This window comes from Nannospalax galili, unplaced genomic scaffold (genome assembly GCF_000622305.1).
Source record: "Nannospalax galili isolate Female #2095 unplaced genomic scaffold, S.galili_v1.0 scaffold77, whole genome shotgun sequence".
Lineage (NCBI taxonomy): Eukaryota > Metazoa > Chordata > Mammalia > Rodentia > Spalacidae > Nannospalax > Nannospalax galili.
In genome coordinates, this window is record NW_008341457.1 from 3,661,384 (window position 1) to 3,686,516 (window position 25,133).

The 25,133-nt window shown below is 54.4% G+C and overlaps 3 protein-coding genes and 1 non-coding gene across 5 annotated transcripts in view; 2 read left to right on the forward strand and 2 right to left on the reverse strand.

Annotated features, from left to right (window-relative positions):
• Positions 1–114, reverse strand: part of Kiss1r (KISS1 receptor) — a 3,370-nt gene extending 3,256 nt beyond the window's left edge. For both annotated transcript variants that reach the window (XM_008837193.2, XM_029565500.1), the window contains exon 1: positions 39–114. The gene's annotated coding sequence lies outside the window, so the exon portion shown is untranslated. The remainder of the gene's footprint in view (positions 1–38) is intronic.
• Positions 115–2,564: 2,450 nt separating this feature from the next.
• On the forward strand, positions 2,565–10,100 carry R3hdm4 (R3H domain containing 4). The gene is made up of 8 exons (XM_008837194.2): positions 2,565–2,672; positions 6,664–6,818; positions 7,011–7,135; positions 7,436–7,562; positions 7,906–7,991; positions 8,223–8,308; positions 8,377–8,432; positions 9,105–10,100. Exons 1-8 carry the CDS (start codon positions 2,608–2,610, stop codon positions 9,203–9,205), a joined length of 801 nt encoding a protein of 266 aa, XP_008835416.1. The 5' UTR covers positions 2,565–2,607; the 3' UTR covers positions 9,206–10,100.
• A 1,969-nt stretch (positions 10,101–12,069) lies between these two features.
• LOC115071057 lies at positions 12,070–12,176 on the reverse strand. Its single transcript, XR_003850159.1, has one exon. It is a non-coding gene; the product is annotated as a U6 spliceosomal RNA (small nuclear RNA).
• Positions 12,177–12,433: 257 nt separating this feature from the next.
• Positions 12,434–23,862, forward strand: Med16 (mediator complex subunit 16). Its single transcript, XM_029565504.1, has 15 exons — positions 12,434–12,563; positions 13,122–13,287; positions 13,609–13,716; positions 13,815–13,984; positions 14,981–15,412; positions 15,970–16,075; positions 17,383–17,538; positions 18,138–18,349; positions 18,474–18,680; positions 19,115–19,446; positions 21,812–21,846; positions 21,927–22,298; positions 22,624–22,840; positions 23,116–23,199; positions 23,361–23,862. The coding sequence occupies exons 1-15, from the start codon at positions 12,486–12,488 to the stop codon at positions 23,485–23,487; spliced, it is 2,802 nt and encodes a 933-aa protein (XP_029421364.1). The 5' UTR covers positions 12,434–12,485; the 3' UTR covers positions 23,488–23,862.
• Positions 23,863–25,133: the final 1,271 nt, after the last annotated feature.

Genomic DNA, 25,133 nt, shown 5'->3' on the forward strand with positions numbered 1-25,133 from the left:
GATGCTTGCGTGCGCTTCGGAAGTTATCTGCTGCAGACCCCGGGGTCTGAAGAGATGGCTTCTGCGGCAGTCACTTCTGCTGGCATCAGAGGCCCTCGTTAATACCCCGCACCCCCTCCCTTGTCTCCGCCTTCGCCATTTGTAGCCTCTTCAGGCTCTGCCCTCTTCCCAGAGGATAACAGAACAAGGGGACCCGCCGAAGGTGGGAGGCGGTGGGGGCGTGGCAGGCGAGGGGAAGTGCACGGAGGAAAACTGGCTGGCTGATCGAAGGTTTCAAGGTTCCCCCACTTAGCTTGCAATGGCTGGGGTTTTTGAGAGTAGGCAGGACAGATGTGGGCACTTAGGAACTAGGCAACAAGAACCACCACAAGAAGTTAACCTTAACCCCATAATCCCACACTTGTTAAATGTATTCTGGAAACTTCCAAGGGTCCCTGCTTGAAACTAAAGTTCTAAGACATGCAAACCACTGAGGACTACTATGCAGCAGAGAAAAGAGGATACCACCGTGTTACCAAAAGAAAAACTAGCCCTGCATGGTGGTGCTTGCCTTTAAACCCAACATTCAGGAGGCAGAGGCAGGAGGATCTCTATGAGTTCAAGGGCAGCTTAGTCTACACAGTGAGTTTCAGGCCAGCTGGGCTACAGGAAGACCCTGTCTCAAAAATACACAAGCCCCCATCCCCATAAAACTAAAACTATTTAAAAGGGCAACGGGTCTGGAGAGCTGACTCAGTGGTTAAGAGCACTGCTGCTCCTTCAGAGGACCCTAGTGCAGTTCCCAGCACCCACATGACAGCTAACAACTGTCTGTAACTCTAGTTCCTGGGGATCCAACAGCCTCTTCTCTCCTCTTTGGACATTGCACACACACCTGATGCACTTACACACGTATAGGCAAAACTCATGTACAATCAATCAATCAATCAAAATTTTAAAAGGGAACTGGGAGGTTTCGAGGCACACACGTTTAATCCTAACACTCAGGAGGGAGAGGCAGGTGGATCTCTGTGAGACTGAAGCCAGCTTGGGCTACATACTGAGTTCTATGCCAGCTGGTACTACAGGGAGACTTTGTCTCAAAGAGAAAAAAAAGAGGGGACTGGAGATGTGCCTCAGTGGTAGTATATTTACTTGGTGTGTGTAGGCCCTAGGGTGACCCCCAGCATCCAGGGAGAAGACTTAAAGGTATAAAATAATGTGTAGCTCGTGTTCCCAAAGGGGCCAGGGGAGTGGGAGTCTGCAGCCTCTGGAAGATGCTGCAGTTCCCTGGGGAGTAAGATCCAGGCAGAAGGTTCTGAAGTCTTTTACCATGAGAGAGATTCTCATGGGTGATGTTAGGAACTAAAAGTTTCCAAGCCCCCAAGTCTTCCTCACAGCCCCTTCCCCAGGTTTCCCCCTCTGTCCCCAACACAAAGTCTTACAATATTTATTTGCTGTTTTGAGACAGGGTCCCATGTAGTCCAGGCTAACCCCGAACTCCCTTTGTGGCTGAGGATGACCCTGAACTCCTGCTCCTCCTGCCTCCACCTCCCTAGTGCTGGACTGACAAGTGTGTGCACCATGCCTGCTTAATTTTACTATTTTATTATTTACTTGTGTGGTGCTGGGCTTAGAACCCAGGACCTCTCCCATGTTAGGGCAGTGCTGTGTTCCCAGCCTCTTTTTGCTTTTTTTTTTTTTTTTTTTTTTTTAAATAGAAGGAAGAGTTTGAGCTTACAGTTCCAGGGGAATTACAGTTTTTACATTTTATAATCCTCCTGTCTCAGCCTCCTGAATATTTGGGCTACAGGCTTGGGCTCTTTTTTTAAAATATATAATTTTATTTTTTATTGTTATTTTATTTGTATGTGTGTATTGCCTGCATGTATGTGAGTGCACCCATGTCATGCAACGCCCTGGAGGTCAGAAGAGGGCTTCGGAGTCCCCTGGAACTGGAGTTAAGGATGGTTCATAGCCACCATATGGGTGCTGGGAACCAATCCTGGGTCCTCTGAAAGAGCAGCCAGTGCTCTTAATGCTGATTCTTTACCTCCTTGTTTTGTTTTGTTTTTGAGATGGGCAGCACCAGACATTGCTTCCCCTTTCCTCCACCAGGTGAAAGCCTGGTTTCTCCCTGAGCCACTCAAATGCCCCTTTGTTCTCTCTAGGGGGAGACAGACTTTCTCCACTGGGTCCTGACCTCTCTGCCCTCAAAACTGTCAGGGCTCCTGTCACCCCAGGTGCCCCCTCCCTCCCTGGCCTTTGCACAGGCTGTTCTTCAGCATGCATACTCTTCCCAGCTCTCCTTATATGTAGCTTCCAGCTGCCGCCCTAACTGTCCTCTCTCTTCTTCTGGGTGACAAAAGGCCAGGTCCTTGTCTCTACTGGGTCCCCAGCACACCCTGATGGGTGGATGAAGTCAAAGAGGCGGAAGGGTGAGGGGTGACACCATTCTGTGTGTACAGAGGGTAAACTGAGGCAGGGAGCTTATGTGGATGGGAAGCATCCCAGGCTGTCCTAGACTGTCCCTGACTGTCCCCGCCCAGGTCCCGGCTGCAGACTCCGCCTCCCACCGTCACTTCCTTCCCAGCCTCAAGCCCGGCTGGGCAGATACTCCTGCAGGCCATGGTGGCCCTGGACAGCCTGGACAGCAGCCCGGAGACTGGGACCCCGGGAACCGGGAGCAGGCTGTGAGTAGGGGCTGGGGCTCCCCTCCTCCCTCAGGGCCTCCCTGCTCCTTTTCCTAACCCCCTCCGGATTCTTCCTTTCCAGGCTTCGGTAGCCTCCTCCCTGGTTGGGGTCTCCTCCTCCTCCTTCTCTTCCTCCTTGGGTTGGGGTCCTCTCCTCCTCCTCCTCTTCTTCCTCCTCTGCCCTGGGTTGTGGTCCTCTTCTCCTCCTCCTCCTCCCTGGGTTGGAAGTCTCCTCATCTTCTTTCTCCTCCTCCCTGGTTGGGGTCTCCTCCTCCTCCTTCTCCTCCTCCTTGGGTTGGGGTCCTCTCCTCCTCCTCCCTGGTTTGGGGGTCTCCTTATCCTCTTTCTCCTCTTCCCTGGGTTGGGGTCTCCTCCTCCTCCCCCTCCTCCTGGGTTGGGAGTCCTCTGTTTCTCCTCCACCTCCTTGCATACTGGACACTCACCCCCTGGGGTCCCCCCACTTCTTCCCTAGTGGCTGAGGTGGCTCTGGGCTGGAAGGATGCTGAGGTCCCCATCCCCACCTCTTATGTCCCTGGAGGATAATCCACCCCTGGGGGTCAATTCCCAAAGTGATAAGGGGACATGGGGCAATGTGACTTGCTGTGGTACCCTGCCTGGTCCACCTATACCCCCGAGAGTCACATTTGTGGGGTTCAAGCAGCTGGCTGGGCAGGTTGCTCAGCCTGTCTGTGCCTCAGTTTCCCATGTGTAAGTGGATACAGATAGTGACCTCTTCTGTGGGTGGCGGGGGTTAGGGGCCCTTTGCCCTAGAGTGCTTGGCAGACCAGAGTTCTGTTTAGTTCCACCTTTGCTTCTCTTTTGAGACACTCTCACACAGCCCAGGTTGGTCTGGAGCTTACCATGTAGTCAAGGATGACCTTGATTTCCTGATTCTCCTGCCTCCACCTCCTAAGTGCTGGAGTGACAGGAATGCACCACCACACCTGGTTTATGGGGTGCGGAGGATGAACCCAGGACTTCATGTGTCCTACGTGAGCTCTGCCCACTGAGCTACAGTCTCACCCCTATTTTTATTTATTTTTGAGTCAGGGTCTCCCTCCTGGAGGGTTTGTCAAATTAATAACTAATAAACTGGGGTTTGTTGAATGAATAACTAAACTCCCTCCTCCCCCCCTTTTTGGGGACAGAGTGTCCCTGTAGCCCCAGCTGGTATGGAACTCAGTATGTAGCCCAGGCTGGCCTTGATCTTACAGAAATCTACCTGCCTGTGCCTCTGAATGCTGGGGATGACAGGCGGGCACCACCATGCCCAGCTCTATTTTTACTTTTTATTTTGAGACAGTCTTGTTAAGTTGCCCAGGCTGGCCCTGACCTCCCTACTCTGTAGCCCAGGCTGACCTTGGACTTTGGATCCCCCTTCCTTGGCCTCTGTGCTGGGTAACACCTTGAGTGTAGATATTGCTGTAAGAAAGCTTATGTTTTGAATTACTTCCTTCTGGCCCTGACCTCCCTACTCTGTAGCCCAGGCTGACCTTGGACTTTGGATCCCCCTGCCTTGGCCTCTGTGCTGGGTAACGCCTTGAGTGTAGATATTGCTGTAAGAAAGCTTATGTTTTGAATTACTTCCTTCTCACCTTCTCACCCTGGGATCCGCCCGCCTGTTGGGGGTTGGGGCTGCTAGGCCCCCAGCCTGCCACACCCGCTGAGTCACCTCCGCTCTGTTTCCTGCCTGGAAAGTGGGTTCTGTATTGTTCTGGGAGTGGGTGCCAGAGAAGGTGTGAGTGCCCGGGGTGTGTCCTGGCGAGCCTGGTCCCAACCTGGCACAATCAATCGCCAGGTTGGAAGCAGACTGCCTTCCCCAAACCCAACTGACTTGTCACTCTGCCCAGTTTACTACTGGCCATTTGTGGGTGTTGGTCACATCCTGAGGCGTCAGACACCTGCTCTGGGCCCTTTGTTTCCCTTTCTGTAAAGTGGCCTGGTTGGGGTGGGGGGATCAAAGAGGACAACATGGGTCTTGAAAGACTACAAATCCATTTAGTCAGCCAAGCATGGTGGCACATGCCTTTAACCCCAGCACTTGGGAGGCAGAGACAGGCAGATCTTGGTGAAATAGGGGCCAGCCTGGTCTACACAGTAACTGTGTTCCAGGCTAGCTGGGGCTACAGAGTCCAAAAAATCAAAGTGGAAAAAAAAGTTGAGTTAGCCATTCAACAATCAGAAGGTTATTTATTCATTTGACAAACCCTTTGTGAGGTCTCTTCCCCCTTTGCTTGTGGGCTGCCTGCTGGGCACTTGGGGGGACTGTGAGAAGTTAAATAGTAAACAGCTGAGAGACCCTCTAGCTCCAAGGAAGGTAAGCTGATTGGTCAGGCTTGTGGGTGGAGCTGGACCTCCTCCTGGGAGGTGAAATTCCCACAGAACTGGAAACTACTAGGGTTGTGGAGGTCTCAGCTGGTGCAAAAGCTTGGCGGCCTGGCAAGTTTGAATTCAGCAAGTTGCCTTGTTTCCCAGCCTTTGCCCCCCCCCCCAAGCCCTTTTAATTGGGTACAGACCGCGGAGTCCAATACCAAGAGGTTCCTCTGAGGGTCCTAGGGAGCCATGGTCCGTGCTGGAGGAGCCGATGGTTTAGCCTCTGACAAAGCCAGGTGGGCTTTGGTGTGAAGGGTTTGGGGAGGGGCAGACGGCCTCTTTACCCCCAAGCCTAGTTTCCGCGTGATTGTTTTTCCTGCCAAGTCTGTCTGCTCCTGCGTGGTGCCTGTAGCTCCTGTTATCAGCCTGAGCCAGCTGCCCCTGGGGTGGAGCTTGGGGGTGGCCAGGCTTCAAATGTTGGCTTGGGAGGACACTGGGGACAGGGACTTCATGTTAATCACTTTGTCTATCCTTCAAGGTGAGATGGGAGTGAGCTCTCCATCCCAGGAGGAAACCAAGCAGCCGATTCCCCACTTCCTAAACCCTGGGGACCATGCCGTGGACCGTGTTCATTCTGCCCCATAAAATAGGAAGCTTGGTAGATACAGGAGCTCAACAGGTGGATTCATGTAGGAGCTAATTTCCAGGCCCTGAGGAGCATCTCTCCCACTTTAAAAAAAAAAAAACAAAAAACTGACCCTGCAGTTATGTTTTGAAGGCCCACTGTGTGCCAGGCAGGGCTATAAATTTTGGGGAAACAGGGGCATAAACATGCAGTCCATGTACACATCACTGACAGTTGTTGGGTGAGGTGGGCAAGCCTCTGTCAGGGCCAGTGTGTAATGATGGGAAAATGAAGAGGCTCCAAGCCAGGCACAGGCCACAGAATGCGCAGCTGTAGGGCAGAACTGGTTGAGACCTCCAGCACCCAGGAGCAAGCCTGACCTCTCACTAATCCTTTGCCTCGGTCAACACCATTTGAAGGTGCTTGAGCCATTAGCTCTGTGGGTGTTGGCTTAGCTCCCAGGGACCCATTAACTCCGGAGTTGGCTCCAGCCCTCTCTAGGGTTCCTGTGGGAGGGCTGACTTGGGGTACCCAGGAGGTAGACTGGGCCATCAGGAGGAGCTTGTCTCAGCTCTTTCCTGATTTACAGGGTGCCTAGGGTGGTGGAATTGAGGGTATTGGGGGCCTTGCTGTCTGGTGACTCAAATCTGGAAAGCTTGGGGTGATGGTGGGGGGGCTTTTCTCTGTCTGGCTTCAGGCAAATGTCTTCTCATCGCTGAGCCTCAGTTCACTAATTTTTAAAAGTTTATGTGTATGAGTGTTTTGTCTGCATGTATGTAAATGCACCCCTGTGTGCAGTTCCCAAGGAAGAAGGAAGAGGGTGTTGATCCCCTGGACCATTTCGGTCCTGGGAACCAAACCCAGATCTTCTGCAAAAGCAACCAGTGCTCTTAACCACTGAGCCATCTTGCCAGCTACCTCAGTTTATTGATCTTAATCATCCTAGGGGTGTTGTGAGGACCAGGTCTCCACACACTGTGGGGCATGTGCCAAGCTCCTTGTTGCCAGGGAAACCAACTCTTGCAGACTGATGTCCCCCTTCCTGGTTCACAGGCCCCTTCCTGGCTGCCTGCCCTCACTCACAGGCTCCCACGTGAAGCGATTTTCCGCTTCTAGACGCAAGCAACACTTCATCAACCAGGCCGTGCGGAATTCGGACCTAGTGCCCAAGGCCAAGGGACGGAAGAGCCTGCAACGTTTGCAGAACAGTAAGCTCAGAGTGGGGTGCACCCGGGGCTGTGGGGGACTCTCTGGCTGGGCATTGGAAGGAGGTCTTTGAAGGATACATACGTCAGCCAGGCAAGGAGACCCTGTGTGCAAAATGGGGGACAGTGGAGTTGAGGAGGCTGAGGACCCCCTCAAATGCCATCTCAAAACGCAGACCCTCTGTCCCTACCCAGCCCAGTATCTTCTAACCCTGCTGGAAACAGATGGGGGCCCAGCAGGGCTGGAGGATGGGGACCTGACGCCCCCTGCTGCACCCGGCATCTTCGCAGAGGCCTGCAGCAATGCCACCTACTTGGAGGTGAGATCTGGGGACCCCTCGCGGCCCCCCCAGCTTCACAGACCACTGCCTGTGCATCCAGAGTCCGGGTTTATCTGCTCCGCATATTGCAGAGTGTTAACCGTACATGGTTACGTGTCACTGGGTGTGGGGCCCAGTAGGAGATGGGGGGCTCATGCCCCAGTGAGCTCCTACACATCCTGCAAAGCTGCCCTCTGGCTCCAGTGCGTGCAGGTGTCTACAGATGGGCGCCTTCTGTGTTTGCCAAGTAGGCAAACTGAGGCCCTGAGGTCAGGGCGAACCGGCCTGCCTGTCTTCCAGGTCTGGAATGATTTCATGAACCGCTCTGGGGAGGAGCAGGAGCGGGTACTGCGCTACTTGGAGGACCAGGGCCCCAACAAGGCGCGCAGGCGCGGCCCTGGCCCTGGCCGTGAGGACCGGCGGAGAGGTGGGGCGAGGTCGCAGCGTGGGGCGAGCTTGGATGTGGGGGCGGGGCTATGGCTCAAGGGTGTGGCCTGGTATGGGCAGGATCGGTACATAGAGTGGGTGGAGCCAGGGCTCAGTATATGGGCCCAAAATCTGGAGTTGGTGGGGCCAGAGAACAGATGGGCCAGACTGCAGGTGGGCGGGGCCTGGTCACAGGGGCGGGGCCTGGCTGTGTTGTGGAAGGTGGGGCTGGCTGGTGGGTGTGGTCAGACTCGGGTGTGGCCTGGTGGCCTCCCCCTCCTCCCCCTGAGCCCCATCGCTCCCCTCCCCCACTCACCCTGGCCCCCCTCTCCCTGCTCTCACAGAGGACCCAGCATTCACACCCCAGGAGTGCTTCCAGCGCATCAGTCGTCGACTGCGGTCCGTGCTCAAGCGCAGCCGTATCCCCATGGTGAGTGGTGCGTCCTCGTCATGCCTGGCCTCTTCATGTCACCAGTTCTCACTTGGGTCTTAGGTGACAGGAGACCCTGGGGGGAGGAGGAGTCTATGAAGAGGACCCTGCAGAGTGTGCAGGGTTCACCAGGCCCAAGACACAGACAGGCACGTGATGGTGGAGGGCTCTGGAGGTAGTTGGAGTGCCTCAGGAGACATTGGTGACCCTTGAACTCTCCCATTTCCACAGGAGACCCTAGAGTGCTGGGAGGAGCGGCTGCTGGGGTTCTTCTCTGCGTCCCCCCAGGCTGTGTACACGGCCATGCTGGATAGCAGGTACTGGGGCTGAGGGAGGGGTGCTGCTGCCCACTCTGGCTCAGCCACTCACACCGTTCCCCTTGCAGCTTTGAGAGACTTCTGCTTCACGCGGTCTGCCAGTACATGGACCTCATCTCAGCCAGTGAGTGCACCCCTTGGCCTATTGCACCCTAGGAAGTGGTGGCTGGGGCTCCACAGTGTGTCCCAGTACAGGAGCTCCGTAGTGAAGGAATAGGGGAGAGAAGCACTCTGGGTGCCCAGCTTCGTGTTGGCCAAGTGGGCAGACACCCCTCCATCCACCTATCCGGGGAGGAGAGAGGACTCAGGTGATGGTGTTGAAGCCTGGAGTTGAGAGGCCACACCAAACCTGGAGAAGAGGAGGAGACAGAGGTTCCTAGTGGGCAGACAGAGCCATGAACACTGCCCTCTCCCACTCTGTGATGGTTGTCAGGGCCTGCCCTGGCTCCAGGTGGTCCATCTGGTCCTTGCTTTTCCCAGCACCTGTTTCAGCCTCGGCCTAGAGTTGCCTCGGAGACGGTTTCCATGGCAGCCCACCATCGTTCCTCTGGTTCCCACTGTGGAACACTCCGTGGCTCTCACTCCTGCCTTTGTTCCTATACAACTGAGAATTGGAGGGGCTTAGTGCAAGCAGTGGGGGGTGGGTAGTGCACAGAGTGTGTGGGACTTCTCTGTAGGGATTAAGTTGTGTGGACATGGAGGGAAGCTCCTAGGAAGATGGGAGAGAGAAAGAGGGCATCCTAGAGCTACAAGCGCTTGGCTCCTTTGATTCCTTATACTGTTTTTGTTCCTACAGGTGCTAACCTGGAGGGAAGGAGACAGATGAAGGTCAGCAACCGCCACCTTGACTTCTTGCCTCCAGAGCTGCTCTTGTCTGCCTACCTGGAGCAGCAGTGATGGCCCCCACAGGGCCTCCACCCACCACCTTGCCCTGTGCCAGACCTCCAACATCTGCTAATTATTTTCCACACTTTTAGATTTTGAACCCCACTCTTCCCCTTGGGTGTCTCTCTTGCCTCTATCCCCTCACAGCCTGGCTCTCACAGGGCAGCCCTATAGCTCCCTACACAGGGACTTGTATTTGGGGAGTGGGGAAACCTGACTTGCTCAGTTTACCTCTTTAGGCCAGTCTGAAGCTCAGGCGAAGAGAGACAGACTGTTTTTTAAAATCACTTTTAATGAATTTGGCATGTTTTGTGGTAGATTTTTTAAATTTTTTTCTCTTTTGAAAAGGAGAGGGAAACAACCCCAAAAAACACAAAAAACTAAAAACAAAAACAATTTGCTCTGTTGGTAAATGGTGGGGGTTTGTTGTAGCCCTTGCCTGACCCCACCCCCACCAGGTTTCAGCTCTGATGGGGACAAGACTGGTCCCTCTCTAGGATCCTATTGCCCCCCCCCCAGGAGCTCTTTGTGTGTGTGTGTGTGTGTGTGTGTGTGTGTGTGTGTGTGTGTGTACACACGGTACGCCAAGTGACCCAAGACATACTTGTCTCAAGGGCTGATTTTATGCTTTTTCATAATGTGTGTATTGTGTCCCCAAACCCTGGGCCGTGCCTGCCTTTCAAATTGCTTCCTCACTCCCTCTCTTTATACCGGGGTCCAGGACTTTTGAGCAGAAGCCTCTGACCTCCCCTAATGTCCTGTCCCCTCTTCTGGCCCTCTATCTAGCCTGGCTATGGTCACTTGCAGGGGGTTTGTATATTGGGCAGGCTGGGCCTTCCCTCCTGTGTGTGTGGTTCTTTGTGCTTGGAGGAAATGGGAGCTTTTAATAAACCCCTGGTGCTCTGGCCTCTGCTGTGTGTGGCTTGTCTTCTGGTCTGGCAGGGGTTGGTGGGTCTTTGAGGGCAATGGGCTGATATCTGGACACCTGGAACCACCAGTCTTGATGCCCTGGTCGTTTTGAACATGTGTAAAATGTTTAGACAGGGCAGGGATGTTCACCTAGCAGGCATGAGGCCCTGGGTATGTTCCCAGCCCCTCATAAACTAAGTATTGTGGCGCAAGCTTGTCATCCTAGCACTGGGGAGATGGAGGAAGGAGTTCAGGGTCAGCCTGGGCTACATGAGACCTTATATCAGAGGAAAGAAGGAGAGGAGACTGAAGGGAGAAACCCCAGGATTGCCCAAAGTAAGGAAGGGCCTGCAGGAACAGAAAGGAGTGTGTGTGTGTGTGTGTGTGTGTGTGTCTGTCTGTCTGTCTGTCTTTTTGAAGCAGGGTCTCCCTGTAGCCACAGCTGTCCTGGATTCACTATGGAGACCAGGCTGGCCTTGAACTCACAGAGATCTGCCTGCCTCTGCCTCCCAAGTGCTGGGACTACAGGTGTGTGCCACCACGCCTCTACTCAGAATGGATTTTTAGAGGAAGAACCAGGCAGTTTAAAGATGGGAGGAGCCTCAATTGGAAAGAAACTGAAGAAATGGCTCAGTGGTTCCCAGCACCCATAATCACCTTTAACTCCAACTCCAGGGTCACTCACACGCACTCTCCCTGCCCCCAAGTACACAACATTAAAAACATATTAAAAGGCTGGAGAGATGGCTCAGCAGTTAGAACACTGACTGTTCTTGCAGAAGACCCAGGTTTGAATCCCAGCACCCACATGGCCGCTAACTTCAGTTCCAGGGGATCTGACAGCCTCTTCTGTCTTCCAAGGGCATTGTATGACATGGGTGCACTTACCTACATGCAGGCAATACACGCATACACATAAATTTAAAAAAAAATTTTTAATCTATATTTAAAAAGTCACCCTGAGGTGGGTGTGGTGGCACATACCTTTAGTCCCAGGACTTGGGCGGCAGAGGCAGGCGTATCTCTGTGAGTTCAAGGCCAGTCTGGTTTACATATTGAGTTCCAGACCAGCTGGGGCTACAGGGAGACCCTGTGTCCTAGTTTGTCTTTCCATTGCTGTGACAAAACATTCTGACTGATACCAACTTGGGGAGAAAAGGGTTTTATGTGGCTTACATCTCCTGTGGTCACAGGTCACAGAAAACGGTTTATGTGGCTTACATCTCCTGTGGGTCACGGTTCATCCGGGAGCCCAAGACAGGAACTCAGGGCAGGAACCTGGAGGAACACTGCTTTCTGGCTTGCTTCCCTGGCCCCTGCTCAGCTTGCCCTCTTATCCAACACAGGCCCACATGCCCAGGGGTGGCACCACCCACAGTGGGCTGGGCCCTCCCACATCACTCAACAATCAAGAAAATGCCCCACAGACATGGCCACAGGCCAGTACAATGGAGGATATTCCCCAATTGAGGCTTCCTCAACCGAGATGTGTCAAGTTGACACTAAAGCTATCCAGCACACCCAGTTTCAAAAAGACCAAAAAGTAAAGTTACCCTGAGGGCTGGCAAGATGACTTGGCAACTACAGTGCTTGCAGTCAAGCTTGATGACCTGAGTTCGATTCCCAGGCCCCACAGGGTGGAAGGAGAACCAAGTTGTCTTCTGACCTCACTGTGACATGTGCACCCACATACTCACCCATCCATACAGACAAAATTACAATTACAAAAAAAACCCAAAAAACTTGAACCCCTGGCCTAGGTGCATGCCTGTCATCCCAACACGCTGGAGGCTGAAACAGGATTACAACAATTTGAGGCCAACCTGGGCTACAGTGGTAAAAAAAAAAAAAGGAAAAAAGTTTGTATAAAGTCACTTTACTAGCAGATGGCACTTAAGATGTAAAGAGTAGGGTTTAGAGAGCCTGCTCTGCAGCCTGCCTCAATTTCTCTGGGGAGACAGTGCATACAAAATATGGAACGCTTCACGAATTTGCGTGTCATCCTTGCGCAGGGGCCATGCTAATCTTCTCTGTATCGTTCCAATTTTAGTATATGTGCTGCCGAAGCGAGCACGAATTTTCACTTGAGCCACAAGATATTTAAAGCACTAAAAGTAAATTTCTTTATAGTTAGAATGAATAAATTAGGGGTATTTTTTTTTGCTTGTCTTTTAAACGAAACAAGTAATCTTTCATGTATTTTGACATTATGGTAACCCGAACATCATTAGATGTAGCCGGTGGCCAGGGATGGCAAATGATTTGTCTCTTATTAACACATATAGGACCGCAATGACTTCTGGGAAGTGTTAATGCAAATACACTCAGAAAAGGTTTCATCCCAGAATCCTGTGCAAAGCGCCCGTGTGGCTCGAGGGAAAAGATGGCGGCGCCTGAGCCCGGGCGCTGGGGCGAATGTGGGCCGCGGCCTCCAGGTCGGCTGGGCGCTCGAGGCGGACAGGTCAGCGCGGAACACGGGGCGCGGAGCCTACGGGATCCGGGCTAGGCCCGGGAGCGGAGGGCTGAGGGGTGAGGCTGCGGGGTCAGAGGGCAGCTCTTGGAACAAAGAGTGCTGGGTAGCGACCTGCGGGGGGAAGGGGCGAGGCCTGAGATGCCAAGACTGAGGATAGGGGCGGTGTCTGAGGCACCGAGGCTGAGGAGAGGGGCGGGGCCTGATTCTAAGGCTGGGGAGGGTTGGGAGCCTAAGGATCAGGGTGCGAATGGGGCAGGGCCTGGGCTGGCAGTTAGTCTGGGAGCGGGACCTTGGGTTGTAAGACTGTTGGAGGTGGCACTGTGTGGTGAGGGTACTTAGCATATATCCTAAGGCTCAGGGATAGATGGCCTGGGGTTGGGACCTTGCATACTAAGTGATTTGTGGGCGGGGATTAATGACTTGGGGGTGGGGATTAATGGCTTGGGGCGGAGCTTGGCCAGGCTTGCTTTGTCCACTGAGTCTGACTCTTCAGGATCCTTCCCTTAGGCTAGGTGCTCAGGACTGAGTGGGTGTCATTTCCCACAGGAGCCGGGGACACTGCTGGGTGCCATGGGTGTGATGGACCTGGCCTATGTGTGCGAGTGGGAGAAGTGGGTCAAGAGCACCTACTGCCCATCGCTGCCCCTGGCCTGCGCTTGGTCCTGTCGGAACCTCATTGCCTTCACCACAGACCTGCGCAGTGAGGACCAGGGTGAGTCCACACCCAGAGTGTGTCCTTGCCGTCCTCTCTGGTGGGAGACCCATGCTGTTGGGCTAGGCTCACTGTGGGCTGACCACACTGAAAGTGTCCCCTAGAGAAGGCTGGCTATGGCCACCCTAGCTCTGCATTGTTGAGGTTAGAGATATAGCTAGGGAAAGCAGGGCAATGGGGGGTCACGCTCACGCTCCATCCTGCGTTGCTCTGGCTGCACTGGAGGCCCTGGCACTTCCCAGGACCCTCCGTGGTGTCCTCAGGGTTGCAGGGGTTCATGGGGCACTGCAGACACTGCTGACTTTCCCATTACCCCTGCAGACCTGACCCACATGATCCACATTCTGGACACGGAGCACCCGTGGGAGGTGCACTCCATAAGCTCGGGGCACAGTGAGGTCATCACTTGCCTGGAGTGGGACCAGTCAGGTGAGGCCAAGCTCACAGGCTTGCAGTCCCTGTCCTTCCCATGGGAAGTCACCTCACTGTCCGTGGGGACGGCTCCTGAGCCCACTCTCTCCACACAGGTTCCCGGCTGCTGTCAGCAGATGCCGATGGGCAGATCAAGTGCTGGAACATGGCAGAGCACTTGGCCAACAGCTGGGAGAGCACAGTGTGCAGTCGGGTGGATGGGGACCCCATTGTGGCACTGTCCTGGCTGCACAATGGCGTGAAGTTGGCATTACACGTAGAGAAGGTGAGTGGTGACAAGGGACAGGAGGGAGATGCCCTGCCACACTGACTTGCCTACCTGCCCCTTGCTCTCCACTGTCAGTGGCCTCTGTGGTACTCCAGCCCTGGGCCTGACCTCTGCTGGTGCCAGGTATGATGGCACATGCCTTTAATCCTAGCACTCAAGAGGCAGAGACAGGTAGATCTCTTGTGAGATCAAGGCCAGCCTGGTCTACATATCGAGTTCCAGGTCAGCTGGGGCTATAGGGAGACCCTGTCTCAAAAAAAAAAATTAATTAATCAAAAAAGGCTGATACCTTCAACAAGATACCCCTTGAACAGATTGCTGCTGTCCTCAGACCCCTGCCCACAGTTTAATTCATAACAACCTATAATTTCCCTGTCTGGATTCTAGTGTAACACATTAGGCGTGGCTGACAGAGTTGGACTTGGGGCATCTGAACTGTTTCCTCAGTGTGGGCCGGGTGGTCCATGAGTATCAGTAGGAAGGCATGCCAGGCCTAGCTCCATGACTGCACAGGTTCCTTTAATCCCAGCACTCAGGAGACAGAGGCAGAAGGATCCTGAATTCTAGTCCATTACATAGCAAGACAGTGCCTCAAACTAACAAGGTGTATTTTGTATATGAATTAGACTTTCACAAACCCAATTTGGAAATACAAAATACACACAGATATAGCACACAGGAGTATTGGGTACAGGGGTAGTCCTGCCTAGGAATGCACACAGTTCACCTGCTCTTCAGTGAAGTTTGGTGGCACACAGCCTGGTTCCACTGTGGAGGAAGATACGAGGCAGGAGGTCACAACAGAGAAGCAATGTACTATGTTTCTGTTCCTCTGAGAACAATACCGTTACTTTTGTCTTATAGAAGAGGAGGCTGAGGGTCAGAGAGGCCCCCATCATGCAGTGCTCCTGTGGCATTTTGGGTCTGTGCTCAGGGGCTATTTGATCCTGAGAGTCTGAGTAGGCCCTTTCTCCCCATCTTCCCATCCCACAGTCAGGTGCCTCCAGCTTTGGTGAGAAGTTCTCCCGTGTGAAGTTCTCCCCTTCGCTCACGCTATTTGGCGGGAAGCCCATGGAGGGTTGGATCGCAGTGACAGTCAGCGGCCTGGTGACTGTGTCCCTGCTGAAACCAAGTGGGCAGGTGCTGACGTCTACTGAGAGCCTGTGCCGGCTGCGGGGCCGAGTGGCACTGGCCGACATCGCCTTCACGGGTGGTGGCAACATTGTGGTGGCCGCAGCTGATGGCAGCAGCGCATCCCCTGTGAAGTTCTACAAGGTGTGTGTGAGTGTGGTGAGTGAGAAGTGCCGCATTGACACAGAGATCCTGCCATCGCTTTTCATGCGCTGCACCACAGACCCCAACCGCAAGGACAGGTTCCCCGCCATCACCCACCTCAAGTTCCTGGCCCGGGACATGTCTGAGCAGGTGAGCCAGGGTCAGCTCTGCCTGTGTCTAGTCCTGGGGTCCTGCTTAGCTCTCAGCCCCTTCCTGCCTCTTGCCTGTCCCAGCGTTCAAAGGTTCCGCGTCCCTTGGCTTGCGTGTTGCAGTATCTAGAATCCTTGCATCCTTGGCTCCATCAGCAGAGCCAGTGTCCCAGGGTTTCCCAGTCTCTCAGCCTCACCCTCCTGCCTCCTTGAGGACCTCATGATAATACAGGGTCCCAGATGATCCAGGGCAGTCCCCAGCCCAGGGTACTCAGTCTTCCAGAGCTTGGGACAGACTTTGTGTTTGAGGCAATTGTCTGCTGATCGCCAGGTCACTAGACTCCTGCTGCCCTCGTGAAATAAGAGGCCCCACAGGTCTCCAACATTCCAAGACAGTCCTGATCGGACCTGTCACCAGACAGTGCTGTGGGTGGGCCTGGCAGGAGATGGAGCAGAGGTGAGGCACCCTGCTGGGTCCCATGCAGGGTAGGACTGGTCTAGGAGCCCATTGCCACTGGGCCATGTCCTCACCGAGCCCCCTCTCCCCCACGCACCCAGGTGCTGCTGTGCGCATCCAGCCAGACCAGCAGCCTAGTGGAGTGCTGGTCTCTGCGGAAGGAGGGCCTGCCAGTCAACAATATCTTCCAACAGATCTCACCAGTCGGTAAGTCATGGGGTGGGGAGGGAAATGTGGGCACGGGGTGGACGCACACTGTGGGCTTTATTTTTGGTGGTGACAGGCTGAGACAGGAGCTCATCATGTAGCCCTGGCTGGCCTGGAACTTACTATGTAGCCTAGGCTGATCTGATCTCACAGAGATCTGCTTGCCTCTACCTCCCAAGTGCTGGGATTAAAGGTGTGTACCACCACACCTGGCTTATTTATTTCATGTCTATGAGTGTTTTTCTGAATATATGTAAGTGCATCCATATTCATGCAGTGCCCACAGAGGCCAGAAGAAGGCATCATATCACCTGGAATTGGAGATACAGATGGTTGTTAGCCACCATGTGGATGCTGGGACCTGAACTGAGTCTTCTGCAAGAGCAGCCAGCAGGCTCTGGAATACTGGTTTTTAATTTACCCATCTTCCTTCCCCCTTGCCCCTGGCTTCCAGGCAGGTCAGGAGGGCTCACACAGCCACGGGAGGCATTTGGAATCTTCTAGAAATCCTGGTTCAGAGAGGAATTTGAGGTTTAGCAGGGGTCCACTGGCTTTACGAAGGCCATACCTAGCTCATTTCCCCAAAGCAAACCCTGTAGCTCTCTCAGGGTGGTCATGGCTGACACCCCACTCACCTGCCCTTTACCAGGAAGTGTTGCTGAACCCCCACTGCCCTGCATCTCAGTTCTATGGTTCAGCTTGGGTGACCTTCCTGCCTATTAGAGTGAGGCCAGAGCTAATGGACCCCAGGTGATGTCCATGGCTAATGGGCCAGTCTTATGAAGCCAGTCAACAGACCTGGGGCAGTGACGTAGACTGCCCATGGTGATCAGAGGGGTATTAAATGGGAATTTCAGTCACCAGGCAATCTGAGCTTGCTGGCAGGCAAGGCCACTTGTCCTTAGGCTTCAGTGGGTAGAGTACTTATGGCTCAGTAGAAGAGTGTTAACTTGGCATGTACAAGGTCCCAGGTTCATCTCTAGCACCACATAAACCAGGCATGGTGATGATACAGGCCTGTCATCCCAGCATTCGGGAGGTGGAGGCAGGAGGATCAGGAGTTCAGGGTCATCCTTGGCTCCTAATGAGTTGAAGGTTGGTCTGGGCTGCATGAAACCCTGTCTCAAAATAAAAGTTCCAGACCTGAGCCTGCTGGCCCAACTCAGGTCATGTGGGCAGTGTGGTGGAGGAGGCCTGCTCTGACAGGCCAGGAGAAGGGGGAGGCACTGAGCACCCACTGTCCTGAAATGACCTTACCTTCCTGTCTCACTCCTCACTGCCCTGGTGCCCCGCCCCCAATGGTCCAGTGGGTGACAAACAACCCATGATCCTCAAGTGGCGGATCCTGTCAGCCACCAACGACCTGGACCGCGTGTCAGCCGTGGCACTGCCCAAGCTGCCCATCTCACTCACCAACACTGACCTCAAGGTGGCCAGCGACACCCAGTTCTATCCCGGCCTTGGTATGTTGGGCCTAGGAGCAGCTACCACAGCCCCTCTGGTCTATGGGGGTGGGGCATGGATCATGAGTATCATAGGAGGTGTGGACCACTTCCTGGAACAGAGGATTTCAAAAGCTGCCAGATAGCTGTTTGTCTTCATCTGTAAAGAGCCATGGCCAGTTAACAAAAAGCCATGCTCCGCCGGGTGTGGTGGCGCACGCCTTTAATCCCAGCACTTGGGAGGCAGAGGCAGGCAGATATCTTTGAGTTCAAAGCCAGCCTGGTCTACATAGTAAGTTCCAGGACAGCTGGGGCTACAGGGAGACCCTGTCTCAAAAAGACCAAAAAAAAAAAAAAAAAAAGTGTTCCTTAATGTGTAAAGAGCCTTGGCCAGCAGATACTGTGCTAGGAATATGGGGCAAAATTCTTTTGCAGAGACCCACACATCTTGAGGTGTGCTGGGCTGGGACCCCTTGCCTTGGCCAGCCCAGCCATAAGGTCTTGCCTGGCTTTGCAGTTTTCTATGTAGATGGTTGGCTCAGCCTGGGAGGATTCCAATTCAGCTGGGGTCCCCTCAGTATGGGGATCATGGCCGCCCTGACCACCCACACCCGACCCAGGCTTGGCCCTGGCGTTCCAGGACGGCAGCGTGCACATGGTGCACCGGCTGTCGCTGCAGACCATGGCGGCCTTCTACAGCTCGGCAGCCCCTCGGTCACTGGATGAGCCAGCACTGAAGCGGCCACGCACCACCAGCCCCACCGTGCACTTCAAGGCCATGCAGCTGTCCTGGACTTCGCTGGCCCTGGTGGGCATCGACAACCATGGCAAGGTGGGCAAGGGATACTCCAGCCCCTCAGCTCTTCACCCCAGTTCAGCCCTCTCTTCCTCTCAGCTCAGCCTTCTGTCCCCCAGCTCTCCTCCACCCCCCAGTTCAGCCCTCTTTCCCACCCCAGCTCAGCATGCTGCGAATCTCGCCGTCGCTGGGCCTCCCTCTGGAGCCAAAGCTGGCACTGCAACACCTGCTGTTCCTGCTGGAGTACTGCATGGTGACTGGCTATGACTGGTGGGACATCTTGCTACACGTGCAGCCTGGCATGGTGCAGAGCCTGGTGGAGCGGCTGCACGAGGAGTACACCCGCCAGAAGCCGGCACTGCAGCAGGTGGGCTGAGTCTGTGTGAGAGTGATGGTGGGCCCTCCTGTGGGAAGGAGGGTCCTCACTCAAGGGAGGAGCCTGGTGTGAGGGAGGGGCTTCATGTGCAGAGGGCTGGGGAAGCTGTGTGTACCAACAGTCCCAAGTGACCAGGAGCTTCCACCCCCAGTACAACTTATTAGCCTGCAAGAGTCTTGGGCAGGTAAACCCTGCCTCAAAAATGAAACAATGGTAGAAGATCTGGGGGACACAGTTGAGGGTTGGGGGACACCTAACTGACCACCTGTCACAGGGGCAACAGCCCCATCCTCAGGTACCAGGGACTTTGGGCCAGAGTCTGCTTGGTCATAAACATGTGGAGCAGCTCCCGGGGTTGCCCAGTGCATGGCCCTGACACATCAACCCGAGCTCTGAGGATGTCCACTCACAGCCTTGTCTCCCAGGTCCTGTCCACACGGATCCTTGCCATGAAGGCCTCGCTGTGCAGGCTCTCACCCTGCACGGTGGCACGCGTGTGGGACTACCACACTAAGCTCTTCCTCATGGCTGTCACCTCCACCCTCAAGTCACTACTGCGCCCCCACTTCCTCAACACACCAGACAAGAGCCCTGGGGACCGGCTGGCTGAGATCTGCGCCAAGGTCACTGACGTGGGTGGGTATGCAGTATGGCTGATATGGCCTGGGTTCATTCCTATACAGGGCTGGGGTTGGGGTGACAATGTGAACAACAGCGGTAAAGGAAACAGGAGTTTAGGGTTATCCTCAGTCACATAGTGAGTTGGAGGCTAGCCTGTGCCTTGTGAGATCTTGTCTTAAGAAAAAGAATTGGGGGCTAGAGAGATGGTTCAGGGATTAAGAACACTGACTGTTCTTGCAGAAGACCCAGGTTCAAATCCCAGCACCCACATGGCAGGTAACAACTGTCCATAACTCTACTTCCAGGGGATCCGACAGCCTCTTCTGTCCTCCAGCATTGTACAACACAGGTGCACTCACCTACATGCAGGCGATACACACATACACATAAAATAAAAATAAAAAAATAAGCTGGGCGTGGTGGTATACACCCAGCACTTGGGAGGCAGAGGCAGGCGTAGCTCTGTGAGTTCAAGGGCCAGCCTGGTCTACATAGTTCCAGGACAGCTAGGCCTACAGGGAGACCCTGTCTCAAAAAGACAAATAAATAAATAAATAAATAAATAAATAAATAAATAAATAATAAATAAGGACTGGAGAGATGGTTCAGTGGTTAAGAACACTGATCTTGCAGAAGACCCAGGTTCGCATCCCAGCACCCACATGGCAGCTAACAACTGTCCATTAACTCCAGTTCCAGGGGCTCCGATGGCCTCGTCTGTCCTCTGTAGCACTGCATGACACAGGCGCACTTACCTACATGCAGGCAATAAAACACATAAAATAAAAATTAAATATTTAAAAGATTAAAAAAAAAAATTGGGGGGCTGGAGAACTGGCTCAGCAGTTAAGAACACTGGTTGTTCTTGCAGAAGACCCGGGTTCGAATCCCAGGATCCACATGGCAGCTAACAACTGTCCATAACTCCAGTCCCAGGGGATCCAACAGCCTTTTCTGACCTCTCACTGCATTTGGGGCAGGGAAGGTAATATGGGATATCAGTTTGGAATTTGGGTCAATAAATATCAGTGAAGCATCAAATGGGTGCCAAGAGAGAGAGAGAGAGAGAGAGAGAGAGAGAGAGAGAGAGAGAGAGAGAAGAGCAGGATGGGAGTGCGAGGGGAAGGCTTCAACGGCCACAAGGACTTTCTGACGGCACTGTGCCCTGGTTGGGTCCTGCAAGACGTGGAAAGGCAGTACAGAAGAGACAGGCTGCATGGGCACCGGGAACATGGGAGAACTAAAGTGGTTGGGTGAGGAACAGGGAGACTCTGCAGCATCTGCCCCCAGGTTGTCCCTCCCTCCTCCTCACACCTCCTGTCCTCCTGCCCCTTCACTTCCTTCAGTGGAAACTTCAAACCTGTGTTCTTGGACTGCCCTTCTGCTTTCCCCTTCCAATCTCTCTGAGCAAGGTGGTAATGGGAAAAACAAAACCAAAAGCAAACAGAGGGCAGGACTCTGAGACCTCAGTCCTATTGGCTTTAGTTCAATCTAGCTTTGTGACCTTGGGCAAATGACTTGATTTCTCAGGAGTTTATTTCCTGAGCCATAAAAAGAGACTGTGTCAAGTGTGGTGGCTCCTATCTGCAATCCCAGCATTTAAAAGGCTGCAGCAGGAAGGGTCCTTGAGTTTGAGGCCTGTCCTAGGCCGTTCTAGGCCTGCTTGAGCTACAGTGGGGGGGAGGGAGGAAAGAAGGAAGGAAGGGAGGGAGGGAAAGACAGGAAGAAAGGGAAGGAGGGAAAAAAGAAAAAGAAGATAAAATTAAATAGGGACTAGTGAGATGGCAGTTAAGAGCACTGGCTGCTCTTGTGGAGGACCTGGGCTCAGTTCCCAGCACCCACATGGTGGCTAACTACCATCAGTAACTCCAGTTCCAGGGGATTCCATACCCTGACCTCTGTGGGCATTGTACAACATGGGTGTACTTACACACATGCAGGCAATACACTCATACACATAAAATAAAAACAAACAAAAAAATCCACCTCACCTTTCAGTCTGTCCTCCTCCCCTAAGTTCTGAACTTCAACCTCTCAGAGCCTCTGCTCCTAAGCTTTGGGCCTGCTCTGCCCTACCTCCCACTCCATACCCTGACCTCTGTGGGCATTGTACAACATGGGTGTACTTACACACATGCAGGCAATACACTCATACACATAAAATAAAAACAAACAAAAAAATCCACCTCACCTTTCAGTCTGTCCTCCTCCCCTAAGTTCTGAACTTCAACCTCTCAGAGCCTCTGCTCCTAAGCTTTGGGCCTGCTCTGCCCTACCTCCCACCTGACCACTCAAAACTTCACTCTCCTCCTCCTTCTCTTCCTCCTCCTCTTCCTCCACCTCCTCCTGCTCCTCCTCTTCCTCCTAGTCCTCATCCTCCACCCCAAGCCTTGTCCACTTCTGGCTTCTCTGGGGGGGGATATCATCAGCTGAGGCCTCTCTGATCCTTGGGGTCCCCAGGTCGCATTCAGGGAGCCTGGCTCCTTGGGTGATTTTTCTAGTTCTGAGGCAGGTCCAGGAGCCCTGTTTGGCCTGGGTCTGCCTCAGCCAGGTCCCTGTGGACACCATGGACAATGGGCTCTTCATCCCAGGGTCATTTTGAGTCTGCAGGGCGCTGATTAGTCTCCAGTCCCCCACTTGGTGCTGGCTGCATGCGCCCATGGTATCAGCCACCTGTGTCTCAGACCTCACCCAGGGTCTTCGAGTTAGCTGGTAACTGGATTGTATACATCATCCACACAGCAATTCTGGGGTTGCACATGTCCTGCCCTCACATCTGGCATCCTTACCTACAGGGCTCCCCACTCCGTCCAGGCCACAGCTTCCTGCGTGATGGCACTTCGCTGGGCATGTTGCGTGAGCTGATGGTCGTCATCCGCATCTGGGGCCTGCTGAAGCCCAGCTGTCTGCCCGTCTACACAGCCACCTCAGACACCCAGGACAGCATGTCCCTGCTCTTCCGTCTGCTCACCAAGCTATGGCTCTGTTGTGAGATGCCTAGCCCTCTACCCCATTTTCCCACCAAAATACAAGTCCTGACCAAGCTCCCCTTCAGAACATAAGCTCCCCACCATCTACCCAGCACTTGGTACAGGCATGCCCTAATTAGGGTACAGGTCTCCCAATTCACATTTGCAGTTGCAAAGTTTGAGGGTAGAGGGGAATGGTGTCCCCCAGGGTCACCCAGTAGGGCAGAGCTGGACTAGCCTGGTGGCTCTGTGCCTCTAAACCCTAAGGGGACTGGTGGATGCTGTGGGTGGCGGGTGTCTGTAGTTTGGCCAACCAGTGTGCTGTCCCTGTCCTCTCCCTACAGGCCGTGATGAGGGCCCAGCCAGTGAGCCAGATGAAGGCCTGGTGGATGAGTGTTGTCTGCTGCCCAGCCAGCTGCTTGTGCCAACCCTGGATTGGCTGCCCGCCAGCGACGGCCTGGTCAGCCGCCTACAGCCCAAACAGCCCCTGCGCCTGCGCTTCGGCAGGGTGCCCACCCTGCCCAGCAGTGCCTCCACCCTGCAGCTGGATGGCCTGGCCAGGTACAAGCCTGCTGCCCACTTCCTGCATCACTGTCTTCCATCTGCTGCCTCCTCTCCCCCGCCCACTACCCTTCATCCCTGCAGCCCATATTCACCCATGTTTGGAAAGTTCCAGAAGCTCTGGCTCTGTCCCCTATGGAAAAGGGCATCTGGTGTGTTGTTTGCTTGCTGTGGCTGAGCTCTGGGGTCACCTAGGAGCCAAGCTGGCTGGGGTTGGGAGGCCGGTGACAGATGCTCCTGGCTCATACCCCTAATGGGTCCCCTGTGGTCCCCAGGGCCCCTGGCCAACCCAAGATCGACCACCTGCGGAGGCTGCACCTGGGCGCGTACCCCACAGAGGAGTGCAAGGCCTGCACCAGGTGAGGGGGTTGCAGCTGAGACATAGCTGGGGATCCCAAGGGCCAGTCCAGGATTTGGGGCATCAGCCCAGGGAACAGTGTTGCTGGTCAGGGGAACAGCATGCCTGGGGTGGAGGCTGTGGGGGGGGTGTGGGCAGGCCTCAGTTGTCCTGCTCCCCCAGGTGCGGCTGTGTGACCATGCTGAAGTCACCCAACAACACAACAGCAGTGAAGCAGTGGGAGCAGCGCTGGGTCAAGAACTGCCTGTGCGGGGGGCTATGGCGGCGGACACCCCTCAGCTGCCCCTAAGCCTAGGGATGGCCCAGCCATGAACAGATGCAGAGCTAGGAGAGAGGTGCTGTGCCTGGCCACAAGGGGACACTTGGCAGTGCCCATCACAGGACCAGACAAGAGGAGCCAGCCCTACAAATGTTCTGCCTTGGGGTATGGTCCACTTGCCACCCCTAGGACCCTAAGTCCCTGGGGCATGTCCAGGTGAGCCTGGAGGTGGGCCTGGAGGATCCAGGCCCAGTGTCTTCCTGTCACATGTCCCTAATGCATCTGCCCTGTCCAGGTGAGGCTATGGGTGATGCAGGCCCACCAGCCTGTTTCTCTCTTGGACCCATTCTGAATGGGGGTGGGGGGTCGGAGGTGGGGGCAATAAAAGCTAAAGATCCTCCAGTGCCCCAGACTGCATCATCACCCTGGGAGAGGCCCACCTGCTCTGTGCTGAGGTAGCCTGCATTTATGGAGTGCCAAGTGTATGTCAGGACCAAGTGTGTGCTTGCCATGATCCAGCCATCTGCTCCTGCCACTGCCTGCCTGGGCTTTGAATTCTGGAAGCTCAGCTGCTGTTGGGCCCCAGGGGTCCTTTTTAAGTGTTCCCATTCTGTCTGGCCCCCGACAGCTCCAGGCAGCCAGGCCCTGAGCTACTTGCTCCATGATAATTGGTTTTGCTGTTTTCTGCTCAGAGCCCTGCAGAGCTCAGCAGGGTGGCTGAGTACAACCAGGCTGCCTGGGGGCCAGAGCCTGGCACATCATGCTGACAGGGCCCCATTGCTGAGCCATAGTGAGAAGGGGTGACAGGACCAGGCAGGGTCCCCCTACTCTGGTCTTCCTTGACACCCCACTTATTTTTGAGTCATAGTCTCTTGTAGCCCAGGCTGGCCTCAAACTCTTGTGTAGCTGAGGATGACCCTGAATTCCAAATCCTCCTGCCTCAGACTCCCAAGCGCTAGGATGACAGACATGTACCACCATGCCTAGCTTCCTTCTGGAATATTCTACAGGCCCAGAGGAGCCTGGGGGACTGGTGGGTCCCCTGCAGGTCCTCCTGACATACCTGCCCAGGCAACAGAGGCCAGAAGTGTGGTTGTGCAGAGCCCCCTGGCTGGCTCACACCAGCCTTGACTTCTGTGGCTCTGGAGCATGGAGGGGATGCCAGGATGTCAGTGACCAGCTGCCCCCCACCCCTCAGCCTGCTGACCATCTGGCCATGTGTGTTTAGGACCCAAGCACTTCCTACAGAGAGCTCAACTGCAGCCTGGCTGTGTCTGTGGCCACCCTCTCCCCGAGCCCGGGTCCAGCACACAGTAGGTGCTCACTGAATGTGTGTGCATAAAGGTGGTTCCACCCTGAACCTGCCTTGGCAGAAGCCAGCTGAGGCCCTGTCTCCAGCTCCACCCCCTTTCCAGCAGGGCACTGGAATGACTTCACCTCTTAGACCCTCAGTCTCATCTTTGTCCCCTTGCTGTGCCCTCCTCTGCCAGGCAGAAGGAAAGGCACAGGGGCTGGGCTCTGCCATGTCATCCCAGAGGTATAGCTGCACCTGAGATCAACTTCCTCCACTGTGAACCAGCACGGGCTAGAGGTCCAGTCCTGCCTTTGTTCATGGCTCCTTTGTGTCTCAGTCTCCTGCGATCCAGGTCTCGGGGCTCAACTTAAGAGGGTTTAGG